At 42.1% G+C, this 19,487-nt stretch overlaps 1 protein-coding gene across 1 annotated transcript in view; it reads left to right on the top strand.

Moving 5' to 3' along the window:
* Positions 1–16,864, top strand: part of LOC134671147 (uncharacterized) — a 48,634-nt gene extending 31,770 nt beyond the window's left edge. The window contains exons 17-28 of the mRNA XM_063528919.1: positions 207–386; positions 505–678; positions 797–947; positions 1,093–1,239; positions 1,385–1,554; positions 1,673–1,823; positions 1,970–2,096; positions 4,063–4,163; positions 6,172–6,310; positions 10,192–10,268; positions 15,879–16,010; positions 16,655–16,864. Coding sequence (XP_063384989.1) covers positions 207–386; positions 505–678; positions 797–947; positions 1,093–1,239; positions 1,385–1,554; positions 1,673–1,823; positions 1,970–2,096; positions 4,063–4,163; positions 6,172–6,310; positions 10,192–10,268; positions 15,879–16,010; positions 16,655–16,864 — 1,759 coding nt within the window. The remainder of the gene's footprint in view (positions 1–206; positions 387–504; positions 679–796; positions 948–1,092; positions 1,240–1,384; positions 1,555–1,672; positions 1,824–1,969; positions 2,097–4,062; positions 4,164–6,171; positions 6,311–10,191; positions 10,269–15,878; positions 16,011–16,654) is intronic.
* The last annotated feature ends 2,623 nt before the right edge of the window (positions 16,865–19,487 follow it).

The following is a 19,487-nucleotide window of genomic DNA, read 5'->3' as shown; positions in this document are numbered from 1 at the left end:
GGCACAACTTGACGTCCCTTTGCATGCACCACCACAGATAAGATAATTACTTGAATTTTGACAACCCTAAATAGTGCCATAAGTTAGAAAGGGATATCATGATTCGACCTTGAATTGCTGTGAAACTTCGGTTTTGTAGGAAGTGTCCTTTCTGCGCGGTAGTACTATACTTATTCTGTGATAATAGTTCTACCATTTGTTCTCAGGTACTGCGCATTGCTGGCGGACTCGGACGCCGACGTGCGCGAGCCGGCCGAGTACTACCTGACGAGCTGCCTCACCTCCGACGCCATCTACCACCACTTCGTCGACTGCATCAAGCACTACAACAGCTCCCGATCAGGTATTATTGACCGAGCGAGCGTGAGGCGGACTCTGACGCCGACGTGCGCGAACCGGCCGAGTACTACCTGACGAGCTGCCTCACCTCCGACGCCATCTACCACCACTTCGTCGACTGCATCAAGCACTACAACAGCTCCCGATCACGTATTATTGACCGAGCGAGCGAGAGGCGGACTCTGACGCCGACGTGCGCGAACCGGCCGAGTACTACCTGACGAGCTGCCTCACCTCCGACGCCATCTACCACCACTTCGTCGACTGCATCAAGCACTACAACAGCTCCCGATCAGGTATTATTGACCGAGCGAGCGTGAGGCGGACTCTGACGCCGACGTGCGTGAACCGGCCGAGTACTACCTGACGAGCTGCCTCACCTCCGACGCCATCTACCACCATTTCGTCGACTGCATCAAGCACTACAATAGCTCCCGATCAGGTATTATTGACCGAGCGAGCGTGAGGCGGACTCGGACGCCGACGTGCGCGAGCCGGCCGAGTACTACCTGACGAGCTGCCTCACCTCCGACGCCATCTACCACCACTTCGACGACTGCATCAAGCACTACAACAGCTCCCGATCAGGTATTATTGACCGAGCGAGCGTGAGGCGGACTCTGACGCCGACGTGCGCGAACCGGCCGAGTACTACCTGACGAGCTGCCTCACCTCCGACGCCATCTACCACCACTTCGTCGACTGCATCAAGCACTACAACAGCTCCCGATCAGGTATTATTGACCGAGCGAGCGTGAGGCGGACTCTGACGCCGATGTGCGCGAGCCGGCCGAGTACTACCTGACGAGCTGCCTCACCTCCGACGCCATCTACCACCACTTCGTCGACTGCATCAAGCACTACAACAGCTCCCGATCAGGTATTATTGACCGAGCGAGCGTGAGGCGGACTCTGACGCCGACGTGCGCGAGCCGGCCGAGTACTACCTGACGAGCTGCCTCACCTCCGACGCCATCTACCACCACTTCGTCGACTGCATCAAGCACTACAACAGCTCCCGATCAGGTATTATTGACCGAGCGAGCGTGAGGCGGACTCTGACGCCGACGTGCGCGAACCGGCCGAGTACTACCTGACGAGCTGCCTCACCTCCGACGCCATCTACCACCACTTCGTCGACTGCATCAAGCACTACAACAGCTCCCGATCAGGTATTATTGACCGAGCGAGCGTGAGGCGGACTCTGACGCCGATGTGCGCGAGCCGGCCGAGTACTACCTGACGAGCTGCCTCACCTCCGACGCCATCTACCACCACTTCGTCGACTGCATCAAGCACTACAACAGCTCCCGATCAGGTATTATTGACCGAGCGAGCGTGAGGCGGACTCTGACGCCGACGTGCGCGAGCCGGCCGAGTACTACCTGACGAGCTGCCTCACCTCCGACGCCATCTACCACCACTTCGTCGACTGCATCAAGCACTACAACAGCTCCCGATCAGGTATTATTGACCGAGCGAGCGTGAGGCGGACTCTGACGCCGACGTGCGCGAACCGGCCGAGTACTACCTGACGAGCTGCCTCACCTCCGACGCCATCTACCACCACTTCGTCGACTGCATCAAAGCACTACAATAGCTCCCGATCAGGTATTATTGACCGAGCGAGCGTGAGGCGGACTCGGACGCCGACGTGCGCGAGCCGGCCGAGTACTACCTGACGAGCTGCCTCACCTCCGACGCCATCTACCACCACTTCGTCGACTGCATCAAGCACTACAACAGCTCCCGATCAGGTATTATTGACCGAGCGAGCGTGAGGCGGACTCTGACGCCGACGTGCGCGAACCGGCCGAGTACTACCTGACGAGCTGCCTCACCTCCGTCGCCATCTACCACCACTTCGTCGACTGCATCAATACTCAATACTCAATACTCAATATTTATTTGCAAATTCACAAAGTAGTTGTACAGGTGGTAAATTTATAAGCTAGGTCTTTGTGAACCCTGTTGGGCACTGCAATATATTATTTACATTCCTAAGAGAGGAGTATTTATAATGAAGTAATTATCTTAATAAACAATATTTTTGAATTATAATATAATAATATATTATCATTTTCTTCTTCTTTTATAGACTCTGGGAGCTTATTATATATTTTAATAGACATTACTAAAGGGCCCGATGACAGTAGTTTAAGTTTACAAGGTGGTGGGATTAGTCTATTCTTGTTACGTATTGATCGTGTAGAAGGTAGGTCCTCTCGTTTTATATAGAGTTCCCTATGCTTTCGAACGAACTTACACATTTCTAATATATATATAGATGTGAGGGTCAGCAGCCCAAGTTCAGAAAAATAAGGTTTGTGGCTTTCGATTTCGTCAAGTGTTTTATTTATTAGGATACGAACAAGCTTTTTCTGAAGGATAAAAAGTAATGGAGCATTGGTACTATTACCCCACAGAATAATACCGTAATTTAGCCAGGCATATGCATACGCGTAATATGTTGTTAGGGCTGTCTCCAAATTTGTCGTTACTTTAACCTCCCGAAGCGCATAGACGAATTGGGATATTTTTTTCCTAATTTTCTCTATATGGGATTTCCAATTCATGTGACTGTCTATATCTAAACCCAGTAGTGTAGCGCTTTGTACGACTTCTAGCTGAGTATTTTCGTATGTGTACGTATGTGACTTCTAGCTGAGTATCAAGCACTACAACAGCTCCCGATCAGGTATTATTGACCGAGCGAGCATGAAGCACGAGCGAAACGTCTTCGTTTCATCTTGGGAAAAAAAAAGTCGTATGTTTGGCTGTACTTTATAAGACATTTTTAACAAACGTCGTTGATTACGGCCCAGTTGCGCCAACCACATTTAACAGACCGATTAACGTCAAACAACAGTAAAGTTTGAAATTTCCCATGCAATAAAATTCAGCGAACGCTTTAACGCGTTTGGTGCAACCGGCCCTACATCTGCCACCACTTCGTCAACTGTATCTAGCTAGTGCAGCTCCCGATCAGGTATTATTATACTGCTACGGTGTGCTATACATCCCAGATCCAAAACTTACAGTTTTTTTGACAAATTTACTCATACTACCCACTCATTCGTAAAAGGTCTCATCATCATAACAGTCGTAAGATGTGTGTGTACAGTCGCCATCAGATATATTGGAGCGGCCAAGGTGTTCACAATATCTGAACAAGCACTCTAACGTCTTGACAATAGAGGCGTGCTCAAATATTTGTGAACACCTTGGCCGCTCCGATCCGATATATAATGGCGACTGTATAGAAGTACCGCGAAATCGCATATGAACTTATCGTTACCTACATTAGGGCATTTGATAAATTGTTCTAATTCGTTACACCTTATTAATCATACCCATGTATTTATTGTATCATTACATAATACACATCAAAATTGAAATTACGTTAGATAGATTCAATAAGGTTCAAATCGAACCTATATGAAAATAGCGCCTTATTGACAACCGACAATAAGTTACCCTTTTGATTGAAAATAGCTATTCTGTTATTATAATGTCAAATTGTTTATTATACTAAAAGGCATGGGAGAGGAGCAATTACTTTAGTTCGCGCGTAAATGAGTACTTCCATTCTCGTGGTGATGTCTTGTCGTGAGGACTTAGTCGCTGTGGCTATTAGTCTGTTATGTCTGTAGCGTTAATGATGTGCGAGTTCTCACTTCGTCTAAATGAGACATAAAGTTATAATTTGACTATTGTTTCCAGAGAGTATATCGTTCGACGCGCGCCAGCTGATCTACGACGTAATGCTGCAGCGATTCTCCATCGTCCAGAAGCTGAACGTGCAATGCAGACTAGCGCGAGAGGTATGGCAGCCTATCCAAGCCATTTCCGTCAGTCAAATTAAAAAAATGTAGGCGCGAAATATCGTCCCATAGAAATTTTGATTTTCGCGTCTTTTTAGGGTTCCGTACCCAAAGGGTAAAACGGGACCCTATTACTAAGACTCTGCTGTCCGTCCGTCCGTCCGTCCGTCTGTCACCAGGCTGTATCTCACGAACCATGATTGATAGACAGTTGAAATTTTCACAGATGATGTATTTCTGTTGCCGCTATAACAACAAATACTAAAAACAGAATAAAATAAAGATTTTAGTGGGGCTCCCATACAACAAACATGATTTTTGACCGAAGTTAAGCAACGTCGGGCGGGGTCAGTACTTGGATGGGTGACCGTTTTTTTTTTGCCTCAATTTGCATTATGGTACGGAACCCTTGGTGCGCGAGTCCGACTCGCACTTGCCCGGTTTTTCTACTGACAAAGTGGTTTGACCGACTATATATCTGATACCTACCTTACGCAGTTATCACACTGATGAGGATCCACACGACGCTCTGGTTTGTGAGCGAGGCAGCGCTATGGTTTTATGTACCTACCGATGTCCCGCTCGCTCATGGAAGCGGCGTGCGAAATCGGATCCGCGTAGTTAATATAATGAAAAAGTTTAAAGAAACGCCTAGGTTACTAATTTTTTTGCATAACAGAACATTCTCATTTTTAGAATTCGATTAATAATGTAGAATTGTATAAACAAGAAACGATCGACACTTCAGATATTAAAATTGGCTTAGTAGAATGCTACAATTACAAACATTAGTCATAGATATTATCTAGAAAAACACTCTGCTCGCACTGACTGTGACGTCATTTTTCGGCATGTGCTTGTAAATTTGAAGCGCTCTCGTAGCGACTCGTTAGCTCAGTAGGTTAGAGCGCCGATATATAATTGCATTTGACCATCGGAGGGCGGAGGTTCAAATCCTTCACGAGTCAGACTTTTTGCTTTTATTTAATTTTTTTTTTTTTGCGTGAAGGGTTCCGTATCCAAAGGGTAAAACGGGACCCTATTACTAAGTGTCCGCTGTCCGTCCGTCCGTCTGTCACCGTTGAAATTTTCACAGATGATGAATTTCTGTTGCCGCTATAACAACAAATACTAAAAAGTACGGAACCCTCGGTGGGCGAGTCCGACTCGCACTTGTCCGGTTTTTTTAGAAGTCGGTTTAATAATTTAGCCTAATAGGTACTTATATCACCTGAGCAATAAACACAAATCAATTGATTCATCATTCATTAAAATCTGCATAATTATCATGTTTCGACATAATTTCGACGCCGAGCGATTGGAACACAGACAGACACTGTCATGGTCATTATCACTTGGTAACGTAGATAAGTGTGACTATTACCTATATCCGTTCTGTCACATAATTATACAGGCAGTGGAGTCTTAGTAATAGGATCCCGTTTTTACCCTTTGGGTCATCATCATCATATATTTAAGAGTATGACTCTTGTCGGTGGAGCAATTTCCATGTTTGGCGGTCCTCCGCCTTCTCTTTGACAGCCCGATACGACACGACGTCTCACGACGACGACGCCTTTGGGTACGGAACCCTAAAAAAGAAAGAAATTCAAGTACATTATTAAATTATTGAATTAAAAGATTAATATCCAATTAGCTGACCAAGGGCGGGTTTAAATTCAGCAAGCTGTACCCGCACCTTTTTCATTACTTACACAATTTGTTGCACAATGTTTAGATTAATACTTACCTACTTACTCCTTATACCTAAGATGGACTAATTACCTACCTAACCCTTATACACTATACCTAAGAACTTATGTAAAAAGTAATGAAATAAACGCATTTGTATTTGTATCTCAGAACTAGTTATGTTATAAATTCAAGAGACCGTCTACGGCCAAATAGGCAGAGTTTCGGTCCTCACTGCCTGAGGAAGGGGTCCCGTTGCGTTGTCAGCAGCTTGCAGACTTTGTAGCTAACACTATATTATGGTACTATGATACAGGTGCTCGAGAACGCGGCTGAATGGATCGAGGAGAACGGCGAGGAAGACAAGCCTGGAGGGCCGACGTTCGAGCCGGACATGGCCGCCACGTTGCTCGACACCATCACGCTGCTCTGCGGGGCTCGCATGAAACTACCCAGTACGTACACACTACAGACTGTACCTTCCATCTGATGACAGGCTGAATAGATCGAGGGGAACGGCGAGGAGGACAAACCTGGAGGGCCGACGTTCGAGCCGGACATGGCCGCCACGTTGCTCGACACCATCACGCTGCTCTGCGGGGCTCGCATGAAACTACCCAGTACGTATAGTATGAATCTCAGGTGATTTTTTCGGGCTCGAACCCTAATCTTTTTTTTTTTTTTTTTATCTACGTATTTAGAAGGAGCCTTTATCTATGGGACATGTCGGCTCCGTTGGGCCTCTACATTACATTACTCTACATTACATTAGTGTTGCTAGATATCAAAGAAATGGTACACGAACTTCGCATGTTTAGATAGGGGTTCCGCCAATATCGACTGGAAAACCCCAACATCTGTTGCTGTATAGCCCCCAGCTTCAAATAATTGTGCCCTCTTGTCCCGAGTCCGAACACATTCCATTAAGAAGTGCTGTACATCCTCCACAGAGTCGCAGATATCGCAGTTGGGCGACTCTGCTTTCCTCATCAGATGAGCAAACTTATTTAATGGAATGTGTCCGGACCGAAGCCTGTGAGCACGTACAATATTCGCCCGGTTTAATTCAGCAACTTCCCACCAGGGTATCCGAGGAGGCTCACATTGAATGGTCTTGTACCAGATTCCTTTCTCATGCGATCTTTCATCAAAAAACTCCTTCCAGCGACCATACATTTTACTTTTATACTTTGCGACTGTTTCTGAGAAGTCTGGAGCGACATCAAACTCAATTCCCTCAGAAGCAGCCGCTGCCGCCAACCGGTCAGCCTCCTCGTTTCCCGCCAAGCCGATATGTGACGGAACCCATTGTATTTTCAAACACCTTCCGCAATCACGGAGCTTAAAAATTTGCATCAAGATTTTGTACGCCAGCGAAAAGCACCGTTCGCCTGAGGCACACCGGTTTAAATGCTGAATGGAGCTTTTACTGTCCGTGAAAATTGCCACATTGGGATAATTTTGATTTTCAACAAACATTAAAGCCTGATAGATCGCACTGAGTTCCGCGGCCATTATAGAAACTCCAGTTGAAATTTTATATTGTGCTCTTGTGGCACTAAAAGGATCAAAAAAGGCAGCCCCTATTTTTTTACCGCACTTCGACGCATCAGTGAATATTCTATAGAAATTGATATATTTCCTATTCAGTTCTTGAACCACATCGATACGCAGAGCATCGGCGTTGTGTTTGTGTTTTGCACCAACAACAGATTCTAAACCGCTGTACAAGACGTCATGTAATTCAATTTTTGACACCCAAACATCTAATTGAAACATTGGTAATGGGAATGACGACTGAATATGCTCTTCAGAGATTTCCTCATTTACGACAGCTAGCAAAGGTTTTTTCCTTGTCTTAGTCCAGTACCCTCTTTGGCATGAGGCCCGCAACTCCAGAACCTCATCAACCGTGGCGCTATTTGAACAGGTCAGTGATTTCAAGCAAAACCTAGTGGCCAGGAACCATCTACGGAGATGCAGTGGCACAAGACATAGTTCACTTTGCATAACATGAATCGGTGTAGACCTGATAAAGCCTCCGATTACCCTTAGACCTTGGTTTTGAATTTTTTCAAGCTTATAGATATGTCTGTTGGCGCCATTGTGAAAAAGTGCACTCGCGTAATCCAGCCTACTTCTAATCAAGGAGATGTACAACCTCCGCAGGTGCTTAGGATGTATTCCCCAAGACGCGCCAGCTAAAGTTTTCAAAATGCTAAGGTATTTTTGGGTTTTTTCGACTACATAGTTAACATGCTCTCCCCATCGTAGATGTTGGTCTAGCAATACACCTAAGTATTTAATATATTTATCAGAGCAAAGCGGTTGTCCTCGAATTAATAGGTTTACTTGATGTTTTTTACCACCTTTGCTGAAAATACAAAACTTTGACTTACTGGCTGAGACCTCAAGTCCTAAACTGTCCAAAATTTTTAACATTGAGTTTAAACTGTCTTGCATTAAGCGGGCACTGTCATGTAAATTCTTTTGCCTGACATACAGCACGAAGTCATCAGCATATTGGGAAATTGAGACATTGACTATGTCGTTACAGATCTGGTATGTAGCAATGTTAAATAGAAGAGGGGAGAGTGGATCCCCTTGAGCTAGGCCCTTGTCTGTCCACCGCACCATAGACAAACCGACATCAGGGTCTCGTAGCAGAAGATGCCTTTCGCTCAAGAAGGCCCATAAATATCTACAAAAATTGCCCCCAACTCCTAAGGTGTCTAGAATATCAACGACTTTAGAAACCGAAACATTGTTATATGCACCTTCAATGTCTAAAAAACAAGCTAGAGTGCAAGTGTTTTTGGCAAAACCCACTTGTATGTGGGATATTAGGCGAGCTAGGCAGTCCATACATGATAGACCTTTCCTAAAGCCCGCGGTATTTCGTGATAGAATCTGGTTGTGTTCTATAAACCATTCCAGGCGTCTCGCAAGCATTGTGTGGAATATTTTAGATACACAGGACATCAAAGAAATCGGCCTTAGCTTCGAAGTGTTATCTTGGCTTGACTTAGGGATAGGTACGACCTGGATAACTCTCCACTGCCTGGGCACCTCGCCTGACACAAAAATCAAGTTATACAGCTTTAGTAGAAATAACAATGCTTGTGGTGGCAAATTGCATAACACAGCATACGTTATTCCGTCTAACCCTGGAGAAGATTTCTTATTTTTTAGACACCTTGTTAGTTCTTCTAATGAAAATTCTGCCTCTAATTGTGGGTTCACAGATGTAAACGTCGGTGACTCCTGTCGCACAAAATCAGGCGTGAGAGAACGCAACAGTTCTACTTTTTTTTCCTTAGATGCAACAGCCCTAGAACGCTTATGGCCTTTTATCCACCTCATACGATTCCACATGTCAGACGCGGAAATACTTTCATCTATACTTTGGCAGAACTCCCGCCAACTAGACGCCTTAGCATTACGAATGAGGCGTTGTGCTTCTGCAACCTTTTCTTGCAACAGTTTTAGATTAGAAGGGGTCGGATTCCGTCTGAATTTTGCTAGTGCTAGTCGCCTTTGAGCTACAGCCAAAGACAATGAGGCAGACCCTAATCTGTTAAACAAAAGATATTGTTTCCATTATGCAGTGTTTACAATGCTTACTACTAATAGCCCCGACGTAAGTAACGGGAACGAAACCATTTAAAAAGCAAATTTACCATTTTAATTATATGGTTCAAATTCTTAAATCAGCCCATTCGAAGATAACACGTTTTTGCTATCTCAAAAAACAAGACCACCCTAATTGTTCTCTGAACAAGTTGTTATAGTTCGTTTTTTTTAGCATTAGAAAGAACTTCGCAGAAGTAAGCTTGTGGTTCCAAATCCGGCACTTTTAGCGGTAATAATTTGAAGTAAATTATATGTATTGACCGTGCTACATTAGATAATTCAATAATTATTAACTATTAAAGAGCCTGATAAAAACTGTACGCTTACTTCTGTGGAGTTCTTTCTAATGCTAAAAAAAACGGACTATATATGAATTTGAACCTTAATACTATCACGATAGTTGCTTTTTAAACGACATGGTTGCTTTGGCACGAGCTGTAGACCGCTCTTAAAAGAAACAAAGGCTTTTGTTTAACGGATTAGCACCCGAACTCGAAAAAATCATCTGAGTTAATTCATACTATACACACTGCCTAGTCAAATAAGACTAGGCAATTCAAATGATCGATAACATTGAAATTAACACTTAACAATTGACTAGTACAGCTCACAAATGGTTAGATGACTGGAAAATACGAAAAGCTGTATCAAATTTAATTTTTACTTTATTTATAGTGACTTTCAATTATAATTCCTTTTACAGAAAAACCTGATAAGTCTGGTGACGTAGCGGACATAGACGACCTTCAGGAGAGAGTCACCACCAACATCGTGTCACATGTAAGTTTATTTTGCTGTTCTGTAGATAAACTCATAAGCTTCTGTAAAAATGTTGGAATTCCATCGCTATTTTATTTATAGCATTTACTAGTTCCCAATGTCACGTTCATAAAGGCCCATTATAATTCAGCACATGTATTTTAAAGTTAATATGCTGTTTTAATCTTGTAGCTTTTCTAGCAGAAACAAAGTAAAGTCGATATTAAGAACATGCCGCCGAACCATATGCTGACTCGTAGTAATATGAACTTTATGTGTATCGCAACAAGGTACAAAATGGATAATGTTTACGTTAAACTGACTTTTAAGGAAGAAAGCTGAAATTTAAACCAGCTGTTTGAAAGTTTCACCGTTATTCGTCCACACCGCTATAACCCCTCAGCTGTGGGAGATGAATATGGCCGCTCCCCCTCATCTGTGGCAGCCTAAGGGGTCTGCTCCACAGACAGGGTTTCTAGATTCACGTGCAAGTGGAAAATTGCGATTTATTCTGTTTTTTACAATGATACAGTCTATAGTTTGTATTTTTTCTGCCCTTTATTTAATTATCTAACTGCTACTTAAAATTACGACCATTAAACTAACATAAAATAACTGTACAGTCGAATTCAAATTATAGGTACCGAAATGTATCTTTCATTTTCTATTGTAATAAAAAAATAAACAGTTTTTAGGCGTATCTGTTACTCTAATTATGTACATAATGTAATAATACACATCAAAAAAACATAAAATGTCAGGCTTATCAATTAAATACATGATATATACTATTTGAAAACTTTATTGAAATTATGTCTGCCCTAGAAATGGCGCACGTAAATAAGTTTATAATTAGATGCATTGTGGAGTCCTACCACACCCTATGTAATAATTTTATACATAAATAAGAAATTTAAGTTGTAAACTATCTGTGGCCAAAGTAATAGTAATGCAGGTGCAGTAGTTATATGGTAAAAAATGTTTAAAAAATGCTTTTATTTATTCATGCACCATTGATAGCCCACAAAATGTTTGAAAATCACAGCAACCAGCAGCCTTAATCCAAAGAAATTCCGTTTCTCAGGGTATTAATGAAACAATATTTAATAATAAATAATCGCACTTGTTCTTATTAAACAAAAAACATCTAAAAACTTGATCTGAAAACAAGACAAATATAGAACAAATCACATCTATATGGTTTGATTAATATGGACATACCTAGACCGTAAGAGCAATAAAGGGATATTTAAGAATGTGTGAAGAGTAACACCTAAAATATTAGTAGCAAACCCCACCACCATCATTATTATTATCATCATCATCATCATCATCATCACTGTCGCCTAGTACCCATATTAAAAGCTTTGCATAATTAATTTATATTAATTTTTTTATACTCGTCAATCTCAGTATAAAGACTTCATGGACCAAACTATAATCTTACAAATTAAATGTCCAGCCCTTGTTATTATAGCCTATGTGGAAATAGAAGTATCGTAGAATTAGTTAGTAAGTGGAATGTCCATGCTATGCAAACGTGCGTTAGTAACATGACAGCGCCGTCTGTGGCGACAGCCTGGCAGGTGCTCGTCCAGTCTGTTGCGACAGCCCGAGAGGTTATGTGCCGACCTTTATTTAGTTTGATAGCTATTATTCACTTTAAATAGATTTTAAACTAATTTCATTGTATTTAATATAATCTATATGAACTACGACATATTATGATTGTTTTGAGACATAGTAAAACTTATAAAAATAATAAGAAACCGAGTAAGAAAATTTCGGCTATGACTTGGCATGTCATTTCTTCACACCTTTAGCACTTATATTATTCTAAAAACACACCCAAACATAATATTAACAAAAGTTTACTGACATTTCCTCAGCTTTTTAACGGTTTCACCATAAAAATCCACAATTTTACTATAAAAACACATAACATCCTACTCGTCACAGTGGCTGTTTTTGACTGACGAAAGTTAACGACTTTTTCAACCATTGAACATTCAAATGTTCGCTTGCTAGCTGTCTTGCTTCATTCACTCCACGATTAAATATGTCAGAGCGAGTTAAACATATGTTTCACTGATATTTTACCTTAAGTTTAGGCGCAAATTATGCGAACCTGGCAGGTTGAGCCACAGATAAACCGCCAATTTTATGACCGCCTGAAAGGCGCTCCCACAGTTGAGGGGATATGGTGATAGCATTCAGAAAAATATTGTTTTAGTAATTAGTGGTATATTTTGTATATGGACGCAATCAGGTAAAGGAAGGTCCGCACGTTTCCAAGGTAATAACTGTTCCATCGAAGCAGAGAATTGATGAAATAAAAATATCTGTGCTTTGACGTAACCACATAGTTCTTCTACGTGTTATAAAAAGGATGTTACGGATATGGTTTTGGCACAAATTCATTAGAATAATTTTACTGCGCTTCTACAGTCTTTTACGTGAGCAAGAGCGGTGGCTCGGTGTCCCGAAGCCGGCAGTTTGAATACTTTGAATCTCTCCTGAGGCAGTGATTGGAATAATTTATTTTCCTTTTGCCGAGGATACAGATTACAGAGATTAGCTCCGTAACATCCTAAAGTATTTCAAACGCAACTGGCCTATAGAAGCTTAGTAGTGTTTTCGCTCATTCGTATGTATGTATATGTTACGGGTAATGTAACAAGGTTAATTAAACTCAACTTTACCCAGGTTTAGCTAGTATTACCCAAAACTTTGGGTAAAGCCTGAAAATTTAAACAACATTAATCCGTATTCGGCGTTCACCCGTATACATCTAGGTCTACCAATACTGGGTGGATAATGTCAGAAGTGATGATGCAACATCTAGCAATACCCAAACTAAAGTTGATTCAATTTTTTGAGCTGTAGCCTAAGCTTGGGTAATACTAGGCATACCCAGGTAAACATAAGTTTACTTAGGGCCACTTACACCATTCACTAACCCGGGGTTAGCCGGTTAAACCTGGGGTTACCATGGCTACAAGTACAAAATGACACTGGGTAAACGGTTTAACCGGCTCACCCCGGGTTAGTGGGATGGAGCAATTGGCGCTTCAATGTTACGGGAAATACAGACGATTAAAGCGCGACTATCATAGGCACACAGGATCCGTTTTTACGTCACGCTTCGGACGATTTTATCACAATAAGGCTTAGTTCAAAAAGCAGTTTTTCAAAAATTATACGACTATTTTCAAAATTATTCGGGTAAAAAGCGTATATTGCTCAAAATAGGGAAGTATAACAAAAACTTATCCTGTATTTTGTATCGTAATTATGTAAGTCAACTTATTGTTAGTGTCCGACCGAAACATGTTTTTTTGCCGAAACCGAAACCGAAACCGAATGTTCGACTTTGGCTCTAGTTTCGGCCGAAACCGAAACCGAAACTTTTGTAGACTTGATAAAATCGTTGAAAAAATGTCATAAAACCGCTTTTACACACATATTATGGGGCTGTCAACACCCAATGTCCTTGAAATTGATGTTACTTAAGCAGTTTTTAAGAAAATTACTAAGACCAAGATAATTCTGCAACGATTTTGATAACACACGCAGTGCAAGTGTTATTTTAAACGTCAAATCTTCTATGAAATTATGACGTATCAATAACATTTGCACTAGTTGCACTGCGTATGCTATCAAAATTATTGCAGAATTTTCTTGGTCTAACTCTATTCAGTCACCAGTCAAGCTAACATATAGGTACAGGGTCAACCAAAACAGCAACCAAAAACGCGAGCGCAACGAGCGCGAAATTTTTTGTTAACAATATCCAGCCAGGCCAGGTACCGATCTTCACCTGGGCTTAAAAGTCCGAAGTGCCCCAGTGAGGCGAACTCTCATGCGAAGTCAAAGCCGTGCTTCAGGCTTCAGGATAAGTACCTAGTTGAGCACAGACTCCAACCAATGTTCATTGTATTAAAAAGCGGGACCGCAGTTTCGTCGACGTTCGACGTTCGACGAAGCAAAAGTTTTTCGGAACTTATATACCTACGAAATATCATTTGATATTTACTATTTGCTTTTCGGTGAAAGAAAAACATCGTGAGGAAGTCGGACTAGTCCCGATAAGACCTAGTTTACTCTCTGGGTTAGGTCAGTCTGATGGCAGTCGCTTTCGTAAAAACTAGTGCCTACACCAATAGATTAGTTGTCTATTGGACCCCAGGCTCCCATTCCCATTACCACGGCTCTGCATAAATTACGGGATTACGCGAGGAAGATGATGAGTTTTCTTAAAATTATTCTCTTGCCCAGGGCCCAGTAACATGCGACAGTGCTATCTCATTCACTCCGATACAATTAGACAGTGTGCGCGTTATAGGTATTGACAGCCTCTTAAGACTGCGTCGGTCGTCCAGTGGCGCCCTCATTAGTGGAATTGTGTTTTATACTAAACCAATTAACTTCTGTACCTATACATGAATAAGCATATGTAGATATTAATATTGTTGTCCTACTTATTCCCCAACTTTTGTTCTTTGTTCGAAGTACCATTTTGTAAGTTTCGGCCCGGCCGAAAGGTTCGGCCGTTTTTTGGCCGAAACCGAAACTACAGCCGAAACATGATTTTTTGGCCGATACTGGCCGAAACCGAAACCGAACCTTCGGTCGGACACTACTTATTGTCTTTAACTACGAATGGCGTAACCAGGGTTTTTTTTCTTGTGATGATCAAAAATTTTATATCACATTAAAATTTCAGATAAGATAATAAAAAGCTCACAGATACTATTTTGTCTTTCCTAGTTACGCCTATGCGTGTCGCCAATATAAAAACCATTAAATCCGGCATGCACTATTTACATGTATGTATTCAAATTATAAATTGTAGCATTTTGATCTATAAATGAATAATGAAGCATGGATGGATGCACGATAAGTGTAATTCTTTTAATCGATAACCAATAAGTAATATAATAATTAAACACTATATGTACTTATTTCCACACAATCTAAATGAAATTTGTAATTAAGGGTACTTGAAGTTAATTGCTTTTCATTATATTTTCATTGTTTCTTAAAATAACTTGTCAATAAACATTCGTAAAATTTTTGGATATTTACAAATTCAAGACCTTCTAATACTATTGTTTAATTTACTGAATGTTCCTAAGTGTGGTATTCGACCTATCCGATTTCTTTGTCCAATGTAAGTGTGTCATACTATCTCATTAAGGGCTGATTTAGGCGCGGCGCGCGAACTCGCATGCCATTTTAGTTACATTTGCGGACTGTTGATTATGTCCAATTCAACCGACCGATCAAAACCCGCAATGTAATGAAACTCGCATGCGAGTTCTCGCATCGTCTAAATGAGCCCTTAAGCAAAATGTGAGACGCATTTCGAGCGATTTTGTCGCTTTGCTGCAGGTAGCTTAAAGTACATCCGTTCGGCCCCAATTTTGCCATAAGCCGCGCGTGGCGCTGTCGCCACCTAGCGGCAATATCTGTGCTGATTGTAACAGACGCGTTTTGTTAGAGAGTGAGTCTTCTGTACTTAGTACTATCATTTATTCTGTAACATTGGACAAAGAAATTGGACAGGTGGAATACCACCCTAAGTTAAGCCCATGAGTACCAGGCTGACATAAACGTCGTGTGTTATAGAAAATGAAGCGCACCGTAGCGGAGGTGCTGGTGCCTGCCGTGCTCCGTCTCCACGCCAAGGTCAAGTGCGGACAGATCTCCACCTACCTGGTGCGCATCGCCAACGAGCTGCTCGTCGACTACCGGCAGGAGGTACCTTATCTTTACTTATATTATTCTAGAGCTGATCACCCCCTTAGGGGTCGTCCAGAAATCATGTGATCGTTTAGAAGGGGGGTGGGGGTAAGAAAAATATCGCGAATGATCACGATGGGGGAGGGGGTTCAGAGAAGATATCACGTGTATTTTTTTTTTCAAAGCGTGAAAGGCAAAAAGAACTATATTACAATCCGCTCTATTTTATATGCGTATTTATCCAATAAAAATCATTTATTGCATCAACTTTAAAACATTAATAATAAAAGCTCGCATCGGCGCCATGGTCTTGATTGCTTAGCGTCTAAGGGTACTCGCATTATAATTTTATAATTGTCGCGTGATTTTGTGGCAGGGGGGAAGGGAGGTCAAAATAGGCCAAATACGATCACATGATTTCTTGACGACCCCTTATTTAGACTCCGACCATGCTAATACTTATCAGCTTATGTACTTAGCAGTGACAATGCTCGTATACCTACTATTTTACACTTACTTTATGTAAAACTTAGCGCGGTGGTTCGACTTTAGTTCCAAAACTTTCTGAAGCTTCAACGGCAACTTTACAAGATTCAAAAAATTACCACATTTTATCGCTCCTTTACAAAAAAATACACCTCACATTTATTATAACCGCACAGATCGAGGAGCTGATCGAGAACGACGAGACTCTAGTGGGGCGCATGAAGACGTACCAGGAGCTGATCGGGGTGGACAAGATGCCGGCGTTCGGCAACACGCGCAACCTCGTCACCACGTCGGCGCCGCCCGAGCCCGACACGCCGCGCGCGCGCCGCCGCCCCGCGCGGCAGAGCTCCGGCCCGCCCCGCAAGCGCGCGCTCCGGATATGACCCCGAGTGTAGTGCCACTAGAGACAACATGTTGCCATGTAACAAACAAGTCATGATAGAGGATCCGGTCACCGAGTCGGCGTCGCCTTAGCCCACTACACCGCCCGCACTGCGCCGAAAACCGAAGAGTGATGGCCCGCCGCTCTCGGGATATGAGCCCGCGTGTAGTACCACTAGTAGAGACATGTTGGCATGTAACGAGTCATTATATGGTCACCACGTTGGCGCCACCTTAGCCCGCTATACCTCCCGCGCCGCGCCGACGACCGCCGCGACAGAGTAATGGCCCCCCGCTCTCAGGGTATGACCCCGTGTGTAGTAACACTGGTACCGATATTCACAACCTAGCATTTCATATCCAATCAAGCCCGACACATCTCGGTCGACGGCCTAACTATCGTTGTATGATAACCTGCAAATGTGAAGTCTATCCTACACCGTGCCGACGAGTACTTGCGGGACTATGTGAAAGAGAATCGAATGATAACGTTCCTCTTCTTTAGGATAGTCAAGTCTTTGACTCTTGATAGAAATACATTGATACACGGGTGTAGTATTACAAGCAAAGCTTACTATTTTTATACATAATAAATAATTTACGTAGGATCTTGAAGCCTGAAATAAAATATTTTTGGAAAATATTGTTAAAGACGTTTATAAGATTTATACAAATATTATGTGTGCAAATGTGCATATAGCGTAAGTTTAATTATTAATAAAAAATACTTCTAAATCATTAACTGGGTCTTTTATTAGGTAACTATACTAGGATCCAGATTGAAGATCCGTATTTTTTAAATATCTAATCTAAATTAATGACGAAATGTGTTAAATTTACCTGAAAGGCTGAAATCAACATAATACTATGTTACAGTATTTAGACTTCGAGAAAAAACTATAACAAGTCCTTCTATCTAAGCTAACTCTATACCTTCCGACTTTGCAGTAAAAAAGTGTAAGAAGCACCATTGACGTCATATCTTCATAGAAATTTTGTGTGATGGTACAGATGTAGTGCATTATTGTTTACCTTCGTATTTTCCCGGAAATGTTCGTATTTGTCATGCTACTTCAGTCAACCTCAGTACTTTTTGTACCGAGACTGACTGAAATAGCAAGACACGTTCGTACGTTTACGTGAAAATACGATGGAAAATAATTATGCACTACATAATGTATAGGTAGTTCCAATCTCTGTCCCTTGCCAAGCGGTTGCAAAGTTAGCTTGGACTGATTACCTAAATATAAGGTATCATATTTTTCAAAAAGCATATTAATGAGGATGAAATAAGCCATTTTAAAAGGTCAATTAATCATTAAAAACTATAAATGTGGATGATAGATTCACTCTCACCTTGACAAAAGGATGGATGAAAGGCAAAGAAATTAAAAAGATAAAATAGTTTAATAAAAATGTAATTATACCATTTAATGATAACTACGCATACAATTTAGTCCTCATTTGAATTATTTATTTAACGTTAACTAAGCTAAATACAGTTCAAATTAGACTTTTTAAAATAAAAATATATTAAACGGCCATAATTGAAAAGACAATAACATAGTTTTGAAAATACTTGTGGCGCGTGTTGCTAACTTTACTTTGCGACTTTTTTAATTCTATTAAGATCCTTGACCGTCAGCGGCGTCTCTATAAGCTTTTTCAAGTCGTCTGTCACCGGCGTGTAGTACACGAGGGAAACCGTGTGCCGCGATATACCCACCAGCATGTGCGGGGCCGACTTGTACAACGCCTCCTCCACATCACGAGACATACGCACTATCACCACGTGCTCCGCCTCCTTGCCCTGATACTCATGTATGGTGGACACGTTGTATTTCTCTGTCTTCATTTTTTGCTTCTCAGCCTGTTTAAACACAAGATATTTGATATCTTTAGACTTAGGCACACATTCGAGCCCAGTGAACTTTTCGCACTTCATACTGCGCGTGATCTCCGACGTAGAATACGCTCCACCCTCGTACTTGCTGGACAAGACGGCCATCACGTCCACGGGGCATCTGTACGAAGTGTTCAACGTGTGCGTGCCTTTGAAAAAGGTTGATGATTTATCATAGAGCAGGTTAACCGAGCTTGCTCTGTTGATGTATCCGAGCTGATTCGGGTCACCTAGCATGTACATGGTGTGGCAGTGGCTGAATAAGCACACTAAGAACAGCTTCCCGGGGTGTTCCATGAGCGCCTCGTCCATCCATACTGTGCTATACTTGGCACGGCTGTGCAGTAAATAGGAATCGATGGTCCTGTAAGAGCCCCTGAATTGGTCTGGGTCTTTGGAATGTCTTAAGGCTGCCATGCGGGCACGGATATCCTGGGCGCCCTCAGCGCAAGACGTGAGCACCAGGCTGCCGGGTCGATGGTTTTTAACGATATGCGTTGTCTTTCCGCAGCCGGGCACCCCCACTATAAGCTTCAGAGCTGGCAATGAAAACGCGCCGAACATTGATGGAGCGAGTTTCGTCATCATCAATAAGTTTAGCTCCTGCCTTAAAACCGTATATTTGCCAACTAATAAAAACCTCTTACTTGGCCTGACGGACTTCACAGCTAATTTGAATTCTATAAAATCTTCTCCATCATAACAATATTTGTATTTTGGCT

Source organism: Cydia fagiglandana, chromosome 1 (genome assembly GCF_963556715.1).
Source record: "Cydia fagiglandana chromosome 1, ilCydFagi1.1, whole genome shotgun sequence".
NCBI classification, from domain to species: domain Eukaryota; kingdom Metazoa; phylum Arthropoda; class Insecta; order Lepidoptera; family Tortricidae; genus Cydia; species Cydia fagiglandana.
This window is presented reverse-complemented; position numbering and strand designations above follow the sequence as displayed.